Source organism: Pristiophorus japonicus, unplaced genomic scaffold (assembly GCF_044704955.1).
Source record: "Pristiophorus japonicus isolate sPriJap1 unplaced genomic scaffold, sPriJap1.hap1 HAP1_SCAFFOLD_442, whole genome shotgun sequence".
Lineage (NCBI taxonomy): Eukaryota > Metazoa > Chordata > Chondrichthyes > Pristiophoridae > Pristiophorus > Pristiophorus japonicus.
This window is the reverse complement of record NW_027254334.1, coordinates 432,811-453,034: the sequence shown is the minus strand read 5'-3', so window position 1 is coordinate 453,034 and position 20,224 is coordinate 432,811. Positions and strand designations below refer to the sequence as shown.

The 20,224-nt window shown below is 50.4% G+C and overlaps 1 protein-coding gene across 1 annotated transcript in view; it reads right to left on the bottom strand.

Moving 5' to 3' along the window:
- LOC139251759 (beta-1,4 N-acetylgalactosaminyltransferase 2-like) overlaps positions 1-20,224 on the bottom strand; it is a 182,029-nt gene that overhangs the window by 19,567 nt on the left and 142,238 nt on the right. Inside the window, exon 6 of the mRNA XM_070873298.1 lies at positions 13,900-14,044. Coding sequence (XP_070729399.1) covers positions 13,900-14,044 — 145 coding nt within the window. The remainder of the gene's footprint in view (positions 1-13,899; positions 14,045-20,224) is intronic.

Sequence of the window (20,224 nt, the reverse complement as noted above, 5' to 3'; positions counted from 1 at the left end):
GGAGTGTGTCAATATTCATGGGGGGTCCCTGGGAGTGTGTCAGTATTTACAAGGGGTCTCTGGGAGTGTGTCAGTATCTACAGGGGGTTCCTGGGAGTGTGTCAGTATTTCCAGGGGATCCCCGGGAGTGTGTCAGTATTTACAGGGGGTCCCTGGGAATGTGTCAGTATTTACAGGGTGTCCCCGGGAATGTGTCCGTATTTACAGGGGCTCCCTGGGAGTGTGTCAGTATTTACAGGGGATCCCCGGGAGTGTGTCAGTATCGACAGGGGCTCCCTGGGAGTGTGTCAGTATTTACAGGGGATTCCCGGGAGTGTGTCAGTATCTACAGGGGGTTCCTGGGAGTGTGTCAGTATTTCCAGAGGATCCCCGGGAGTGTGTCAGTATTTACAGGGGGTCCCTGGGAATGTGTCAGTATTTACAGGGGGTCCCCGGGAGTGTGTCATTATTTACAGGGGCTCCCTGGGAGTGTGTCAGTATTTACAGGGGATCCCCGGGTGTTTGTCAGTATCTACAGGGGGTTCCTGGGAGTGTGTCAGTATTTACAGGGGGTCCCCAGGAGCGTGTCAGTATTTACAAGGGGTCTCTGGGAGTCTGTCAGTATCTAAAGGGGGTTCCTGGGAGTGTGTCAGTATTTACAGGGGATTCCCGGGAGTGTGTCAGTATCTACAGGGGGTTCCTGGGAGTGTGTCAGTATTTACAGGGAATCCCCGGGAGTGTGTCAGTATTTACAGGGGGTCCCCGGGTGTGTGTCAGTATTTACAGGGGGTCCCTGGGAGTGTGTCAATATTTACAGGGGGTCCCCAGGAGCGTGTCAGTATTTACAATTGGTCTCTGGGAGTGTGTCAGTATCTACAAGGGGTTCCTGGGAGTGTGTCAGTATTTACAGGGGATCCCCGGGAGTGTGTCAGTATTTACAGGGGGTTCCTGGGAGTGTGTCAGTATTTACAGGTTGTCCCAAGGGAATGTGTCACTATTTACAGGGGGTCCCTGGGAGTGTGTCAGTATTTACAGGAGGTCCCCGGGGGTGTGTCAATATTTACAGGGGGTCCCCGGGGGTGTGTCAGTGTTTACAGGGTGTCCGGAGGAGTGCGTCTGTATTGACAGGGGGTCCCCGTGAGTGTGTCGGTATTTACAGGGGATCCCTGGGAGGGTGTCAGTAGTTACAGGGGGTCCCCGGGTGTGTGTCAGTATTTACAGGGGGTCCCTGGGAGTGTGTCAGTATTTACAGGGGGTCCCCAGGAGCGTGTCAGTATTTACAATTGGTCTCTGGGAGTGTGTCAGTATCTACAAGGGGTTCCTGGGAGTGTGTCAGTATTTACAGGGGATCCCTGGGAGGGTGTCAGTATTTACAGGGTGTCCCTGGGAGTGTGTCAGTATTTACAGGGGGTCCCCGGAAGTGTGGCAGTATTTACAGGGTTTCCCCGGGAGCGTGTCAGTATTTAAAGGGGGTCCCCGAGAGAGTGTCACTATTTACAGAGGGTCTCTAGGAGTGTGTCATTAATTACATTTGGTCACCGGGTGTATGTCAGTATTGACTGGGGGTCCTAGTAACTGTGTCAGTATTTGCAGGGGGTTCCGGGACTGTGCCAATATTTACATAGGTTCCACAGTAATGTGTCAGTATTTATAGGGGGTCCCCGGGCGTGTGTCAGTATTTACATGCGGTCATGGGAGTGTGTCAATAATTACAGGGGTTCCCCTTGGGGTGAGTCAGTATTTACAGGGGGTCCCCGGGAGTGTGTCAGTATTCACAGGGAGTTCCCGGGAGTGTGTCAGTATTTACAGGGGGTCCCCGGGAGTGTGTCACTATTTACAGGGGGTCCCTGGGAGTCTGTCAGTATTTACGGGAGGTCCCTGGGAGTGTGTCAATATTCATGGGGGGTCCCTGGGAGTGTGTTAGTATTTACAGGGGGTTCCTGGGAGTGTGTCAGTATTTACAGGTTGTCCCAAGGGAATGTGTCACTATTTACAGGGGGTCCCTGGGAGTGTGTCAGTATTTACAGGAGGTCCCCGGGGGTGTGTCAATATTTACAGGGGGTCCCCGGGGGTGTGTCAGTGTTTACAGGGTGTCCGGAGGAGTGCGTCTGTATTGACAGGGGGTCCCCGTGAGTGTGTCGGTATTTACAGGGGATCCCTGGGAGGGTGTCAGTATTTACAGGGGGTCCCCGGGTGTGTGTCAGTATTTACAGGGGGTCCCTGGGAGTGTGTCAGTATTTACAGGGGGTCCCCAGGAGCGTGTCAGTATTTACAATTGGTCTCTGGGAGTGTGTCAGTATCTACAAGGGGTTCCTGGGAGTGTGTCAGTATTTACAGGGGATCCCTGGGAGGGTGTCAGTATTTACAGGGTGTCCCTGGGAGTGTGTCAGTATTTACAGGGGGTCCCCGGAAGTGTGGCAGTATTTACAGGGTTTCCCCGGGAGCGTGTCAGTATTTAAAGGGGGTCCCCGAGAGAGTGTCACTATTTACAGAGGGTCTCTAGGAGTGTGTCATTAATTACATTTGGTCACCGGGTGTATGTCAGTATTGACTGGGGGTCCTAGTAACTGTGTCAGTATTTGCAGGGGGTTCCGGGACTGTGCCAATATTTACATAGGTTCCACAGTAATGTGTCAGTATTTATAGGGGGTCCCCGGGCGTGTGTCAGTATTTACATGCGGTCATGGGAGTGTGTCAATAATTACAGGGGTTCCCCTTGGGGTGAGTCAGTATTTACAGGGGGTCCCCGGGAGTGTGTCAGTATTCACAGGGAGTTCCCGGGAGTGTGTCAGTATTTACAGGGGGTCCCCGGGAGTGTGTCACTATTTACAGGGGGTCCCTGGGAGTCTGTCAGTATTTACGGGAGGTCCCTGGGAGTGTGTCAATATTCATGGGGGGTCCCTGGGAGTGTGTTAGTATTTACAGGTGGTCATGGGAATGTGTCATAATTTACAGGAGATCCCCGGGAGTGTGTCAGTGTTTTCAGGGGGTCCCCAGGAGTGTGTCATTATTTACTGGGGTCCCCAGGAGTGTGTCAGTATGTACAGGAGGTCCCTGGGAGTGTGTCAGTATTTACAGGGGGGTCCCCCGGGAGTGTGTTAGTATTTACAGGGGGTTCCCGGGAGTATGTCAGTATTTACAGGGAGTTCCCGGGAGTGTGCCAGTATTTACAGGGAGTTCCCGGGAGTGTGCCAGTATTTACAGGGGGTCTCCAGGAGTGTGCCAGTATTTACAGGGAGTATCTGGGAGAGTGTGTATGTATTTACAGGGGGTCCCCGGGAGTGTGTCAGTATTTACAGGGAATCCCCGGGAGTGTGTCAGTATTTACAGGGGGTCCCTGGGAATGTGTCAGTATTTACAGGGGGTCCCCGGGAGTGTGTCAGTATTTACAGGGGCTCCCTGGGAGTGTGTCAGTATTTACAGGGGATCCCCGGGTGTGTGTCAGTATCTACAGGGGGTTCCTGGGAGTGTGTCAGTATTTACAGGGGGTCCCCAGGAGCGTGTCAGTATTTACAAGGGGTCTCTGGGAGTCTGTCAGTATCTACAGGGGGTTCCTGGGAGTGTGTCAGTATTTACAGGGGATCCCCGGGAGTGTGTCAGTATTTACAGGGGGTCCCTGGGAGTGTGTCAGTATTTACAGGGGGTCCCCGGGAGTGTGTCAGTATTTACAGGGAATCCCCGGGAGTGTGTCAGTATTTACAGGGGGTCCCTGGGAATGTGTCAGTATTTACAGGGGGTCCCCGGGAGTGTGTCAGTATTTACAGGGGCTCCCTGGGAGTGTGTCAGTATTTACAGGGGATCCCCGGGTGTGTGTCAGTATCTACAGGGGGTTCCTGGGAGTGTGTCAGTATTTACAGGGGGTCCCCAGGAGCGTGTCAGTATTTACAAGGGGTCTCTGGGAGTCTGTCAGTATCTAAAGGGGGTTCCTGGGAGTGTGTCAGTATTTACAGGGGATTCCCGGGAGTGTGTCAGTATCTACAGGGGGTTCCTGGGAGTGTGTCAGTATTTACAGGGAATCCCCGTGAGTGTGTCAGTATTTACAGGGGGTCCCCGGGTGTGTGTCAGTATTTACAGGGGGTCCCTGGGAGTGTGTCAGTATTTACAGGGGGTCCCCAGGAGCGTGTCAGTATTTACAATTGGTCTCTGGGAGTGTGTCAGTATCTACAGGGGGTTCCTGGGAGTGTGTCAGTATTTACAGGGGATCCCCGGGAGTGTGTCAGTATTTACAGGGGGTCCCTGGGAGTGTGTCAGTATTTACAGGGGGTCCCCGGGTGTGTGTCAGTATTTACAGGTTGTCCCAAGGGAATGTGTCACTATTTACAGGGGGTCCCTGGGAGTTTGTCAGTATTTACAGGAGGTCCCCGGGGGTGTGTCAATATTTACAGGGGGTCCCCGGGGGTGTGTCAGTGTTTACAGGGTGTCCGGAGGAGTGCGTCTGTATTGACAGGGGGTCCCCGTGAGTGTGTCGGTATTTACAGGGGATCCCTGGGAGGGTGTCAGTATTTACAGGGTGTCCCTGGGAGTGTGTCAGTATTTACAGGGGGTCCCCGGAAGTGTGGCAGTATTTACAGGGTTTCCCCGGGAGCGTGTCAGTATTTAAAGGGGGTCCCCGAGAGAGTGTCACTATTTACAGAGGGTCTCTAGGAGTGTGTCATTAATTACATTTGGTCACCGGGTGTATGTCAGTATTGACTGGGGGTCCTAGTAACTGTGTCAGTATTTGCAGGGGGTTCCGGGACTGTGCCAATATTTACATAGGTTCCACAGTAATGTGTCAGTATTTATAGAGGGTCCCCGGGCGTGTGTCAGTATTTACATGCGGTCACGGGAGTGTGTCAATAATTACAGGGGGTCCCCTTGGGGTGAGTCAGTATTTACAGGGGGTCCCCGGGAGTGTGTCAGTATTCACAGGGAGTTCCCGGGAGTGTGTCAGTATTTACAGGGGGTCCCCGGGAGTGTGTCACTATTTACAGGGGGTCCCTGGGAGTCTGTCAGTATTTACGGGAGGTCCCTGGGAGTGTGTCAATATTCATGGGGGGTCCCTGGGAGTGTGTTAGTATTTACAGGTGGTCATGGGAATGTGTCATAATTTACAGGAGATCCCCGGGAGTGTGTCAGTGTTTACAGGGGGTCCCCAGGAGTGTGTCATTATTTACTGGGGTCCCCAGGAGTGTGTCAGTATGTACAGGAGGTCCCTGGGAGTGTGTCAGTATTTACAGGGGGGTCCCCCGGGAGTGTGTTAGTATTTACAGGGGGTTCCCGGGAGTATGTCAGTATTTACAGGGAGTTCCCGGGAGTGTGCCAGTATTTACAGGGAGTTCCCGGGAGTGTGCCAGTATTTACAGGGGGTCTCCAGGAGTGTGCCAGTATTTACAGGGGGTCCCTGGGAGAGTGTGTATGTATTTACAGGGGGTCCCCGGGAGTGTGTCAGTATTTACAGGGAATCCCCGGGAGTGTGTCAGTATTTACAGGGGGTCCCCGGGTGTGTGTCAGTATTTACAGGGGGTCCCTGGGAGTGTGTCAGTATTTACAGGGGGTCCCCAGGTGCATGTCAGTATTTACAAGGGGTCTCTGGGAGTGTGTCAGTATCTACAGGGGGTTCCTGGGAGTTTGTCAGTATTTCCAGGGGATCCCCGGGAGTGTGTCAGTATTTACAGGGGGTCCCTGGGAATGTGTCAGTATTTACAGGGGTCACCGGGAGTGTGTCAGTATTTACAGGGGCTCCCTGGGAGTGTGTCAGTATTTACAGGGGATTCCCGGGAGTGTGTCAGTATCTACAGGGGGTTCCTGGGAGTGTGTCAGTATTTACAGGGGATTCCCGGGAGTGTGTCAGTATCTACAGGGGGTTCCTGGGAGTATTTCCAGGGGATCCCCGGGAGTGTGTCAGTATTTACAGGGGGTCCCTGGGAATGTGTCAGTATTTACAGGGGGTCCCCGGGAGTGTGTCAGTATTTACAGGGGCTCCCTGGGAGTGTGTCAGTATTTACAGGGGATCCCCGGGTGTTTGTCAGTATCTACAGGGGGTTCCTGGGAGTGTGTCAGTATTTACAGGGGGTCCCCAGGAGCGTGTCAGTATTTACAAGGGGTCTCTGGGAGTCTGTCAGTATCTAAAGGGGGTTCCTGGGAGTGTGTCAGTATTTACAGGGGATTCCCGGGAGTGTGTCAGTATCTACAGGGGGTTCCTGGGAGTGTGTCAGTATTTACAGGGAATCCCCGGGAGTGTGTCAGTATTTACAGGGGGTCCCCGGGTGTGTGTCAGTATTTACAGGGGGTCCCTGGGAGTGTGTCAGTATTTACAGGGGGTCCCCAGGAGCGTGTCAGTATTTACAAGGGGTCTCTGGGAGTGTGTCAGTATCTACAGGGGGTTCCTGGGAGTGTGTCAGTATTTCCAGGGGATCCCCGGGAGTGTGTCAGTATTTACAGGGGGTCCCTGGGAATGTGTCAGTATTTACAGGGGGTCCCCGGGAGTGTGTCAGTATTTACAGGGGCTCCCCGGGAGTGTGTCAGTATTTACAGGGGATCCCCGGGAGTGTGTCAGTATTTACAGGGGGTCCCTGGGAGTGTGTCAGTATTTACAGGGGGTCCCCAGGAGCGTGTCAGTATTTACAAGGGGTCTCTGGGAGTCTGTCAGTATCTACAGGGGGTTCCTGGGAGTGTGTCAGTATTTACAGGGGATCCCCGGGAGTGTGTCAGTATTTACAGGGGGTCCCTGGGAGTGTGTCAGTATTTACAGGGGGTCCCCGGGAGTGTGTTAGTATTTACAGGTTGTCCCAAGGGAATGTGTCACTATTTACAGGGGGTCCCTGGGAGTGTGTCATTATTTACAGGAGGTCCCCGGGTGTGTGTCAATATTTACAGGGGGTCCCCGGGGGTGTGTCAGTGTTTACAGGGTGTCCGGAGGAGTGCGTCTGTATTGACAGGGGGTCCCCGTGAGTGTGTCGGTATTTACAGGGGATCCCTGGGAGGGTGTCAGTATTTACAGGGTGTCCCTGGGAGTGTGTCAGTATTTACAGGGGGTCCCCGGAAGTGTGGCAGTATTTACAGGGTTTCCCCGGGAGCGTGTCAGTATTTAAAGGGGGTCCCCGAGAGAGTGTCACTATTTACAGAGGGTCTCTCGGAGTGTGTCATTAATTACATTTGGTCACCGGGTGTATGTCAGTATTGACTGGGGGTCCTAGTAACTGTGTCAGTATTTGCAGGGGGTTCCGGGACTGTGCCAATATTTACATAGGTTCCACAGTAATGTGTCAGTATTTATAGAGGGTCCCCGGGCGTGTGTCAGTATTTACATGCGGTCACGGGAGTGTGTCAATAATTACAGGGGGTCCCCTTGGGGTGAGTCAGTATTTACAGGGGGTCCCCGGGAGTGTGTCAGTATTCACAGGGAGTTCCCGGGAGTGTGTCACTATTTACAGGGGGTCCCTGGGAGTCTGTTAGTATTTACGGGAGGTCCCTGGGAGTGTGTCAATATTCATGGGGGGTCCCTGGGAGTGTGTTAGTATTTACAGGTGGTCATGGGAATGTGTCATAATTTACAGGAGGTCCCCGGGAGTGTGTCAGTATTTACAGGGGCTCCCCAGGAGTGTGTCATTATTTACTGAGGTCCCCAGGAGTGTGTCAGTATGTACAGGAGGTCCCTGGGAGTGTGTCAGTATTTACAGGGGGGTCCCCCGGGAGTGTGTTAGTATTTACAGGGGGTTCCCGGGAGTATGTCAGTATTTACAGGGAGTTCCCGGGAGTGTGCCAGTATTTACAGGGAGTTCCCGGGAGTGTGCCAGTATTTACAGGGGGTCTCCAGGAGTGTGCCAGTATTTACAGGGAGTCTCTGGGAGAGTGTGTCAGTATTTACAGGGGGTCCCTGGGAGTGTGCCAGTATTTACAGGGGGTCCCTGGGAGTGTGTCAGTATTTACAGGGGGTCCCCGGGAGTGTGCCAGTATTTACAGGGGGTCTCCAGGAGTGTGCCAGTATTTACAGGGAGTCTCTGGGAGAGTGTGTATGTATTTACAGGGGGTGCCCGGGAGTGTGTCAGTATTTACAGGGGGTCCCTGGGAGTGTGCCAGTATTTACAGCGGGTCTCCAGGAGTGTGCCAGTATTTACAGGGAGTCTCTGGGAGAGTGTGTATGTATTTACAGGGGGTGCCCGGGAGTGTGTCAGTATTTACAGGGGGTCCCTGGGAGTGTGCCAGTATTTACAGGGGGTCTCCAGGAGTGTGCCAGTATTTACAGGGAGTCTCTGGGAGAGTGTGTATGTATTTACAGGGGGTCCCCGGGAGTGTGTCAGTATTTACAGAGTCAATGGAATGTTGGAAAGTGACTGTCAATGCATCCGCTATTTCCAAGGCCATCTCCTTAAGTACTCTGGGATGCAGTCCATCAGGCCCTGGGGATTTATCGGCCTTCAATCCCATTAATTTCCCCAACACAATTTCCCGATTAATAAGGATTTCCCTCAGTTCCTCCTCCTTACTAGACCCTCTGACCCCTCTTATATCCGGAAGGTTGTTAATGTCCTCCTTAGTGAATACCGAACCAAAGTACTTGTTTAATTGGTCCGCCATTTCTTTGTTCCCCGTTATGACTTCCCCTGATTCTGACTGCAGGGGACCTACGTTTGTCTTTACTAACCTTTTTCTCTTTACATACCTATAGAAACTTTTGCAATTCGTCTTAATGTTTCCTGCAAGCTTCTTCTCGTACTCCATTTTCCCTGCCCTAATCAAACCCTTTGTCCTCCTCTGCTGAGTTCTAAATTTCTCCCAGTCCCCGGGTTCACTGCTATTTCTGGCCAATTTATATGCCACTTCCTTGGCTTTAATACTATCCCTGATTTCCCTTGATAGCCACGGTTGAGCCACCTTCCCTTTTTTATTTTTACGCCAGACAGGGATGTACAATTGTTGTAGTTCATCCATGCGGTCTCTAAATGTCTGCCATTGCCCATCCACAGTCAACCTCTTAAGTATCATTCACCAATCAATCCTAGCCAATTCACGCCTCATACCTTCAAAGTTAGCCTTCTTTAAGTTCTCTGAATTAACTGTTTCATTCTCCATCCTAATGCAGAATTCCACCATATTATGGTCACTCTTCCCCAAGGGGCCTCGCACAATGAGATTGCTAATTAATCCACCCAGACTAAGATGGCCTCCCCCCTAGTTGGTTCCTCGACATATTGGTCTAGAAAACCATCCCTTATGCACTCCAGGAAATCCTCCTCCATCGTATTGCTTCCAGTTTGGTTAGCCCAATCTATGTGCATACTAAAGTCACCCATTATAACTGCTGCACCTTTATTGCATGCACCCCTAATTTCCTGTTTGATGCCCTCCCCAACATCACTACTACTGTTTGGAGGTCTGTACACAACTCCCACTAATGTTTTTTGCCCTTTGGTATTCTGCAGCTCTACTCATATAGATTCCACATCATCCAAGCTAATGTCCTTCCTAAATATTGCATTAATCTCCTCCTTAACCAGCAATGCTACCCCACCTCCTTTTCCTTATATTCTATCCTTCCTGAATGTTGAATACCCCTGGATGTTGAGTTCCCAGCCCTAATCATCCTGGAGCCACGTCTCTGTAATCCCAATCACATCATATTTGTTAACATCTATTTGCACAATTAATTCATCCACCTTATTACGGATACTCCTTGCATTAAGACACAAAGCCTTCAGGCTTGTTTTTTTTAACACCCTTTGTCCTTTTAGAATTTTGCTGTACAGTGGCCCTTTTTGTTCTTTGCCTTGGGTTTCTCTGCCCTCCACTTTTCCTCATCTCCTTTCTGTCTTTTGCTTTTGTCTCCTTTTTGTTTTCCTCTGTCTCCCTGCATTGGTTCCCATCCCCCTGCCATATTAATTTAACTCCTCCCCAACAGCATGAGCAAACACTCCCCCTAGGACATTGGTTCTGGTCCTGCCCAGGTGCAGACCGTCCGGTTTGTACTGGTCCCACCTCCCCCAGAACCGGTTCCAATGCCCCAGGAATTTGAATCCCTCCCTGCTGCACCACTGCTCAAGCCAACGTATTCATCTGCGCTATCCTGCGATTCCTACTCTGACTAGCACGTGGCACTGGTAGCAATCCCGAGATTACTACTTTTGAGGTCCTACTTTTTAGTTTAGCTCCCAGCTCCTTAAATTCGTTTCGTAGGACCTCATCCCTTTTTTTTACCTATGTCATTGGTACCAATGTGCACCACGACAACTGGCTGTTCTCCCTCCCTTTTTAGAATGTCCTGCACCCGCTCCGAGACATCCTTGACCCTTGCACCAGGGAGGCAACATACCATCCTGGAGTCTCGGTTGCGGCTGCAGAAACGCCTATCTATTCCCCTTACAATTGAATCCCCTATCACTATCGCTCTCCCACTCTTTTTCCTGCCCTCCTGTGCAACAGAGCCAGCCACGGTGCCATGAACTTGGCTGCTGCTGCCCTCCCCTGATGAGTCATCCCCCCCAACAGTACCCAAAGCAGTGTATCTGTTTTGCAGGGGGATGACCACAGGGGACCCCTGCACTACCTTCCTTGCACTGCTCTTCCTGTTGGTCTTCCATTCCCTATCTGGCTGTGGACCCTTCACCAGCGGTACAACCAACTCGCTACACGTGCTACTCACGTCATTCTCAGCATCGTGGATGCTCCAGAGTGAATCCACCCTCAGCTCCAACTCCGCAACGCGGTCCGTCAGGAGCTGGAGGCGGATACACTTCCCGCACACGTAGTCGTCAGGAACACTGGTGTCGTCCCTGAGTTCCCATATGGTACAGGAGGAGCATAACACGTGACCGAGCTCTCCTGCCATGCTTAACCCTTTGATAACCAACAACAATGCTAAAGTTTACTCACTGTTATCGAAGAGAAAAAAGAAAAACTACTCACCAATCACCAGCTAATCACTTACCCCCCTTGGCTGTGATGTCACCTTTCTGTTTCTTTCTACTTCTTTTTGCCTTATCCCTGTAGCTGCACAAGTCACGCCTTTCCACGCACCTCCTCGACGCTGCTCCTGACTGCCGCCGACGCTGGGCCCAGGACTCCCTGCTGTGCCTTTTATAGGCCTCACCAACGGACCTCCTTGATGCTGCTCCCGACTGCTGCCGACGACCAATGCACCCACTATTTCTAGGGCCACTTCCTTGAGTACTCTGGGATGCAGACTATCATAGAAAAATAGAAACATAGAAAATAGGTGCAGGAATAGGCCATTCGGCCCTTCGCGCCTGCACCGCCATTCAATGAGTTCATGGCTGAACATGCAACTTCAGTACCCCATTCCTGCTTTCTCGCCATACCCCTTGATCCCCCTAGTAGTAAGGACTACATCTAACTCTTTTTTAAATATATTTAGTGAATTGGCCTCAACAACCTTCTGAGAATTCCACAGGTTCACCACTCTCTGGGTGAAGAAGTTTCTCATCATCTCGGTCCTAAATGGCTTACCCCTTATCCTTAGACTGTGACCCCTGGTTCTGGACTTCCCCAACATTGGGAACATTCTTCCTGCATCTAACCTTTCTAAACCTGTCAGAATTTTAAACATTTCTATGAGATCCCCTCTCATTCTTCTGAACTCCAGTGAATACAAACCCAGTTAATCCAGTCTTTCTTGATATGTCAGTCCCGCCATCCCGGGAATCAGTCTGGTGAACCTTCGCTGCACTCCCTCAATAGCAAGAATGTCCTTCCTCAGGTTAGGAGACCAAAACTGTACACAATACTCCAGGTGTGGCCTCACCAAGGCCCTGTACAACTGTAGTAACACCTCCCTGCCCCTGTTCTCAAATCCCCTCGCTATGAAGGTCAACTTGCCATTTGCTTTCTTAACCGCCTGCTGTACCTGCATGCCAACCTTCAATGACTGATGTACCATGACACCCAGGTCTCGTTGCACCTTCCCTTTTCCTAATCTGTCACCATTCAGATAATAGTCTGTCTCTCTGTTTTTACCACCAAAGTGGATAACCTCACATTTATCCACATTATACTTCATCTGCCATGCATTTACCAACTCACCTAACCTATCCAAGTCACTCTGCAGCCTCATAGCATCCTCCTCGCAGCTCACACTGCCACCCAACATAGTGTCATCCGCAAATTTGGAGATACTACATTTAATCCCCTCGTCTAAATCATTAATGTACAATGTAAACAGCTGGGACCCCAGCACAGAACCTTGCGGTACCCCACTAGTCACTGCCTGCCATTCTGAAAAGTACCCATTTACTCCTACTCTTTGCTTCCTGTCTGCCAACCAGTTCTCAATCCACGTCAGCACACTACCCGCAATCCCATATGCTTTAATTTTGCACATTAATCTCTTGTGTAGGAACTTGTTGAAAGCCTTTTGAAAGTCCAAATACACCACATCAACTGGTTCTCAGGCCCCGGGGATTTATCGGACTTCAATCCCATCAATTTCCCTAACACAATTTCCCGCCTAATAAGGATATCCTTCAGTTCCTTCTTCTCACTCGACCCACTGTCCCCTAGTACCTTCGGAAGGTTATTTGAATCTTCCTTCATGGGATAGTGGATGGATGGTCAGTGGATTGGAAAGTCGATTGATCCTCAGGCCCCTGAGTTGGGGATGTCTCTGGGTCTGTAATAAAGGAAGAGAGACATGGGAGAGTGGAGAATGACAGAACAGGCCATCAGGCTGATGCTATATCCAGAGAATGTCAGATACCAGTCTTTATATAACCCAGAATATTACAATCCCTCGCCCCCCAGTCACTGCAAACCACTCCCCTCAGTAACAGATGGATGAATCTCTGGGACTGAGGATTTCAGCAGTTACACTGGGTGAGCAGACTGTGTAGAATGGACCCCACAAGGCAGATACCTGAGGGTGTAGACCCCCCTGGGATAGTGGATGGATGGTCAGTGGTTTCACGAGTCGATTGATCCTCGGGTCCCTGAGTTGGGGTTGTCTCTGGGTCTGTAATAAAGGAAGAGAGACATGGGAGCGTGCAGAGTGGAGAACACCAGATCAGGCCATAAGACTGGTACTAGTGTCCAGAGATTGCCAGACACCAGTCTTTCTATAACCCCGAATATCCCAATCCCACTTCCCGTGACCTGTAACGCCTGGAGAGGGAGGGTGGGTGCCCAGGGCTACACTGGGGTCTATCACCATCAGTGGACACCACAGGGAACAGTGTCCGATACACACAGAGAACAGCGTCTGATTCAGCTCCGTGGAACTTTGGTGAAAAGACCACTTTGTGTTTCAGGTCCTTTGTCTGTGGTGTCCCTTACAACCAGGGGAGGTCCGCCGCGTGTAACTGTCTTATTGCTGTGGGTGGGTGACACGGGACATCCCAGAGTCACTCTTCTGGACCATTCACATTCCGCAATGTACCTATACAATAAGCATCGCAACCGGTGCTTGTCGGCTTCAACCGGTAAATGTAGTAACTGGTGCAGTTTTTGATCTTTATCTCCCAGGTCTTGAAGCAGCGATTTCCAGCCCAGTTAAAACAAACTGTCCTCGTCGCTTCTCCCTTGGCCCACGGTGGGATGAGCTCCAGAAATGAGGATTATAAATATTGAAGAATGTAACCGAGGTGAACAGTGCTGGACAGTGAATGTAAATCTGAGATTATAAAGTCTGACAATACCGTTTAACCAGCCGGGGGCCCATGTGGAGCAGTGAGTGTCTGAGATCACAGTCTCCGGAATCTTCCATCCGCCAGAACTGAAACAACAATCAGAGGCAGCCCCTGAACTGATTCAATGATCAACTGATAGAAGCCATTCCCCTTTCCCTGTATCCACTCACACCCTGCCCCATTGCTCTGACTGATGATCCCGCTCTCTCCACACAACCGCTTCCTAATCCCACACTCTGCTCTCTTTTCTACATTTACTTCTGGCTTATTGACTAGTTTATCTGTCATTTTCCCCTCACGTTACCTTTTAAATCTGTACCATCCGTAGTCAAAATCCCCATCACACTGAAGGGTTCCGATGCACTCAGTCCCATTACAATCCGTGCTCCTCCAGGACTGGTCCAGGACTGTGTGATCCACATATGGGTCAGTGAGTGCGGAGTCTGCGACTGAGTGACAGAAAGATATTTAATGTTAATATAAAGCACAGTTAATGTTACACAGCGGCGTGTACCCCCAAAGCACCAATAACCTCAGTGTCACTCTCCGCCCTGGTAGACAATTCCCCAAATTAAACCTGGATCCTTTCCTCCTTCTCTAAACCAGGTTTCCATCTGTCCCCCAGCTCAGCCTCCCATCCAACTCACTGCTCACAGACAGACCTCATGGGTATCTCAGTCCCCGGGTGAACACTGAGTGTAGAGGGTGGGACTGGATGGTCAGTGGGAGATACCATGGGGTATCTCAGTCCCTGGCTGAACACTGAGTGTAGATGGTCAGAGACACTGGATGGTCAGTGGGAGATACCATGGGGTATCTCAGTCCCCGGGTGAACAACTGAGTGTAGAGGGTGGGACTGGATGGTCAGTGGGAGATACCTTGGGGTATCTCAGTCCCTGGATGAACACTGAGTGTAGATTTGGGGACATTCGATGGTCAGTGGCTCAGTCCTGGGGTGAAATTAGATGAGAAATAATTTGCTGTTCTTGGTTCTTCATTGATAAAATAATATATAGAAACATAGAAACATAGAAATTAGGTGCAGGAGCAGGCCATTCAGCCCTTCGAGCCTGCACCGCCATTCAATAAGATCATGGCTGATCATTCAACTTCAGTACCCCTTTCCTGCTTTCTCGCCATACCCCTTGATCCCCCTAGTAGTAAGGACTACATCTAACTCTTTTTTAAATATATTTAGTGAATTGGCCTCAACAACCTTCTGTGGTAGAGAATTCCACAGGTTCATCACTCTCTGGGTGAAGAAGTTTCTCCTCAGCTCGGTCCTAAATGGCTTACCCCTTATCCTTCGACTGTGACCCCTGGTTCTGGACTTCCCCAACATTGGGAACATTCTTCCTGCATCGAACCTGTCTAAACCCGTCAGAATTTTCAACGTTTCTATGAGGTCCCCCCTCATTCTTCTGAACTCCAGTGAATACAAGCCCAGTTGATCCAGTCTTTCTTGATATGTCAGTCCCGCCATCCCGGGAATCAGTCTGGTGAACCTTCGCTGCACTCCCTCAATAGCAAGAATGTCCTTCCTCAAGTTAGGAGACCAAAACTGTACACAATACTCCAGGTGTGGCCTCACTAAGGCCCTGTATAACTGTAGTAACACTTCCCTGCCCCTGCACTCAAATCCCCTCACTATGAAGGCCAACATGCCATTTGCTTTCTTAACCGCCTGCTGTTACCCCTTCCTGCAGTTAACCACTTAGCCTGTCTAAATCCCTTTGTAGATTTTTTGTGTCCTCACAATTTGCTTTCCCGCCCATCTTTGTAACATCAGCAAACTTGGCTACATTACACTCGGTCCCTTCATCCAAATCATTAATCTAGATTGTAAATAGTTGAGGACCCAGCACCGATCCCTGCAGCACCCCACTAGTCACTGTTTGCTGACCGGAAAATGACCCATTTATCCCGACTCTGTTTTCTATTACTTAGCCAATCCTCTATCATTACTAATATATTACCCCCAACCCCGTGAACTTTTATCTTGTGCAGTAACCTTTTATGTGGCACCTTATCGAATGCCTTCTGGAAATCCAAATACACCACATCCACTGGTTCCCCCTTTATCCAGCTTGCTCATTACAGCCTTAAAGAACTCCAGTAAATTTGTCAAACATGATTTCCATTTCATAAAACCATGCTGACTCTGCTTGATTGAATCATGCTTTTCCAAATGTCTGTATGCACCACACCACATCTACATTCCTGATCCTAACCACTCGCTGCGTAAAAAAGTGGTTTCTTACATCGGCTTTGGTTCCTCTGTCAATCATCTGAAATCTGTGTCCTCTGGTTCTCAACCCTTCCTCCAATGGGAACAGTTTCTCTCGATCTACTCTGTCCAGACTCTCATGGTTTCGAACACCTCCATCAAATCTCCTCTCAACTTTCTCTGCTCCAAGGAGAACAACCCCAGCTTCTCCAGTCTCTCCAAGTCACTGAAGTCCCTCATTCCCCTGGAACCATTCTCGTCAATCTCCTCCGCACCCTCTCTAAGGCCTTCACATCCTTCCTAAAGTGCGGTGCCCAGAATTGGATACAATACTCCAGTTGGGACCGAACCAGTGTTTTATACATGTTCATCATAACTTCCTTGATTTTGTACTCTATACTTCCTTTGTGCTTGGCACCCATTGGCTTGCTTTCCTTAATAAGAGGAGGTTCGAGACATGTCACTGCTTCTGCAGATTGCTGTTCCGTCCGAATCTTATTAAAGGCCCCACTATTTGCATACATCTCAAATAAATCACATTATCTGCTCATTCATCTTGTTTACTCGCAGTCTCTAGTCACGCTTGAGACAACATTTTTCTTCGATTACCATGCTGCTCTTCTTTAAATAGTGGCGATGGGATCCTTAACATCCACCTGAGAGGACAGACAGGGCCTCGGTTTAATGTCTCAGCGAAAGATGCCACCTCCGACAGTGCAGTGCTCCCTCAGTACCGCCCCTCCGACAGTGCGGCACTCCCTGAGTATCGCCCCTCCGACAGTGTGGCACTCCCTCAGTACTGCCCCTCCGACAGTGCGGCGCTCCCTCAGTACTGCCCCTCCGACAGTGCGGCGCTCCCTCAGTACTGCCCCTCCGACAGTGCGGCACTCCCTGAGTACCGCCCCTCCGACAGTGCGGCACTCCCTCAGTACCGCCCCTTCGACAGTGCGGCGCTCCCTCAGTACCGCCCCTCAGACAGTGCGGCATTCCCTGAGTACCGCCCCTCCAACAGTGCGGCGCTCCCTCAGTACCGCCCCTCCGACAGTGCGGCACTCCCTGAGTACTGCCCTTCCGACAGTGCGGCGCTCCCTCAGTACTGCCCCTTCGACAGTGCGGCGCTCCCTCAGTACCGCCCCTCTGACAGTGCGGCGCTCCCTCAGTACCGTCCCTCCGACAGTGCGGCACTTCCTCAGTATAGCCCCTCCGACAGTGCGGCGCTCCCTCAGTATAACCCCTCCGACAGTGCGGCACTCCCTCAGTATAGCCCCTCCGACAGTGCGGCACTCCCTCAGTATAGCCCATCCGACAGTGCGGCGCTCCCTCAGTACTGTCCCTCCGACAGTGCGTCACTCCCTCAGTACTGGCCCTCCGACAGTGCGGTGCTCCCTCAGTACTGCCCCTCCGGCAGTGTGGCGCTCCCTCAGGACTGCCCCTCCGACAGTGCGGCACTCCCTCAGTATTGCCCCTCCGACAATGCGGTGCTCCCTCAGTACTAACATTGGGAAGGTCGGCCTAGATTTCTGTGTTCAAATCTCTGGAGTGGGACTGGAACTCGCAACATTTGATTCAGAGGGGAGGGAGTGCAGCCCATTGAGCCAAGGCTGGAGGAGATTATTCTCACTGACTCACACTGAAAAAAGAGATAATTTATAAATATGTAGGCACAATTCCCACCCAGATTCCTCACCCCAGCTGTGTGTTAAAAATGCATTCATTCTCAAACAATTGCCTTTAAACAGCATCTACTCAGTGGAAAAACTCCTCCCAGAGGGTTTAAATCTCAACGTAAACTCGTGCAACACTGCATCTGTCCCAACTTTGACCGGGACCTGCAGCCTCTCTGGCCTGAGACACTCACCCACCCCACCAGGACTCTCTCCCTGCTCCCAGCTTGGACTGCACCCTCACTATCCCAGCCACCCAGATCCCAGTCCCTCAGCCTCATCTCACCGACTGCCACTCAGAAATAATCCAGTCAATCCCCAGCCTCCCGGGTCTGCATCAGGAGTGAAAGCCATTAATTAATATATTAATAATCTTAAAGAGAGAGGGAGAGAGAGAGAGAGACAGACAGACAGACAAAGGCAGAGAGAGAGAGAGACAGACATAGGCACTGATAGAGATACCGAGACACACACAGACTCTCGCACACACGGGCAAAAGGAGAGACACATACAGAGACAGTCAGAGACACAGATTCTCTCTCTCTCTTACACAGAGAGACACATACACATATACAGAGAGAGAGACACACACACACATGTACAGAGAGACACAGATATATACAGAGAGAGAGAGAGAGAGACGCACACACATATACAGAGAGTGACACACACACACACACACACATATATACAGAGACAGAGAGAGAGAGAGAGACACACACACACACACACCCACACAGATACACATACACACACACACAGAAATTGATGGGATAGAAGGCCGATAAATCCCCAGGGCCTGATGGTCTGCATCCCAGAGTACTTAAGGAGGTGGCCTTGGAAATAGTGGATGCATTGACAGTCATTTTCCAACATTCCATAGACTCTGGATCAGTTCCTATCGAGTGGAGGGTAGCCAATGTAACCCAACTTTTTAAAAAAGGAGGGAGAGAAAATAGGGAATTATAGACCGGTCAGCCTGACATCGGTAGTGGGTAAAATGATGGAATCAATTACTAAGGATTTCACAGCAGCGCATTTGGAAAGAGGTGACATGATAGGTCCAAGTCAGCATGGATTTGTGAAAGGGAAATCATGCTTGACAAATCTTCTGGAATTCTTTGAGGATGTTTCCAGTAGAGTGGACAAGGGAGAACCAGTTGATGTAGTGTATTTAGACTTTTAGAAGGCTTTCGACAAGGTCCCACACAAGAGATTAATGTGCAAAGTTAAAGCACATGGGATTGGGGGTAGTGTGCTGACGTGGATTAAGAACTGGTTGGCAGACAGGAAGCAAAGTAAATGGGTACTTTTCAGAATGGCAGGCAGTGACTAATGGGGTACCGCAAGGTTCTGTGCTGGGGCTCCAGCTGTTGGGTGGCAGTGTGAGCTGTAAGGAGGATGCTATGAGGCAGCAGAGTGACTTGGATAGGTAAGGTGAGTGGGCAAATGCATAGCAGATGAAGAATAATGTGGATAAATGTGAGGTTATCCACTTTGGTGGTAAAAGCAGAGAGACAGGCTATTATCTGAATGGTGACAGATTAGGAAAAGGGGAGGTGCAACGAGACCTGGGTGTCATGGTACATCAGTCATTGAAGGTTGGCATGCAGGTACAGCAGACGGTTAAGAAAGCAAATGGCATGTTTGCCTTCATAGCTAGGGGATTTCAGTATAGGAGCAGGGAGGTGTACAGTTGTACAGGGCCTTGGTGAGGCCACACCTGGAGTATTGTGTACAGTTTTGGTCTCCTAACTTGAGGAAGGACATTCTTGCTATTGAGGGAGTGCAGCGAAGGTTCACCAGACTGATTCCCGGGATGGCGGGACTGACATATCAAGAAAAACTGGATCAACTGGGCTTGTATTCACTGGAGTTCAGAAGAATGAGAGGGGATCGCGTAGAAACGTTTAAAATTCTGACGGGTTTAGACAGGTTAGATGCAGGAAGAATGTTCCCAATGTTGGGGAAGTCCAGAACCAGGGGTCACAGTCGAAGGATAAGGGGTAAGCCATTTAGGACCGAGATGAGGAGAAACTTCTTCACCCAGAGAGTGGTGAACCTGTGGAATTCGCTACCACAGAAAGTTGTTGAGGCCAATTCACTAAATATATTCAAAAAGGAGTTAGATGTAGTCCTTACTGGTAGTGGGATCAAGGGGTATGGTGAGAAAGCAGGAATGGGGTACTGAAGTTGCATGTGCAGCCATGAACTCATTGAATGGTGGTGCAGGCTTTAAGGGCCGAATGGCCTACTCCTGCACCTATTTTCTATGTTTCTATGAGATAAACACACACACATACACAGATACAGAGACACACCTCCGCATACACACAGACAGATACAGAGCCACCCACACAGAAAGAGACAGAGACACACACAGATGCAGAGGGACACACACGCAGATACAGAGACGCATATACACACACAGATAAACACACACACAGAGATAGAGACACATACATACACACAGAGAGGGATAAACACACACACACACATACACACAGAGATACAGAGACACCCATACAGAGAGAGACAGAGACACGTACAGAGGCACACACAGATGCAGAGACACAAAAAGATACACACACACATCATCATCATCATAGGCAGTCCCTCGGAGGCGAGGATGACTTGCTTCCACTCTAAAAGTGAGTTCTCAGGTGACTGATGGGACCAATGCGGGACCTACAGTCTCTGTCACTGGTGGGGCAGATGGTGGTTGAAGGTAAGGGTGG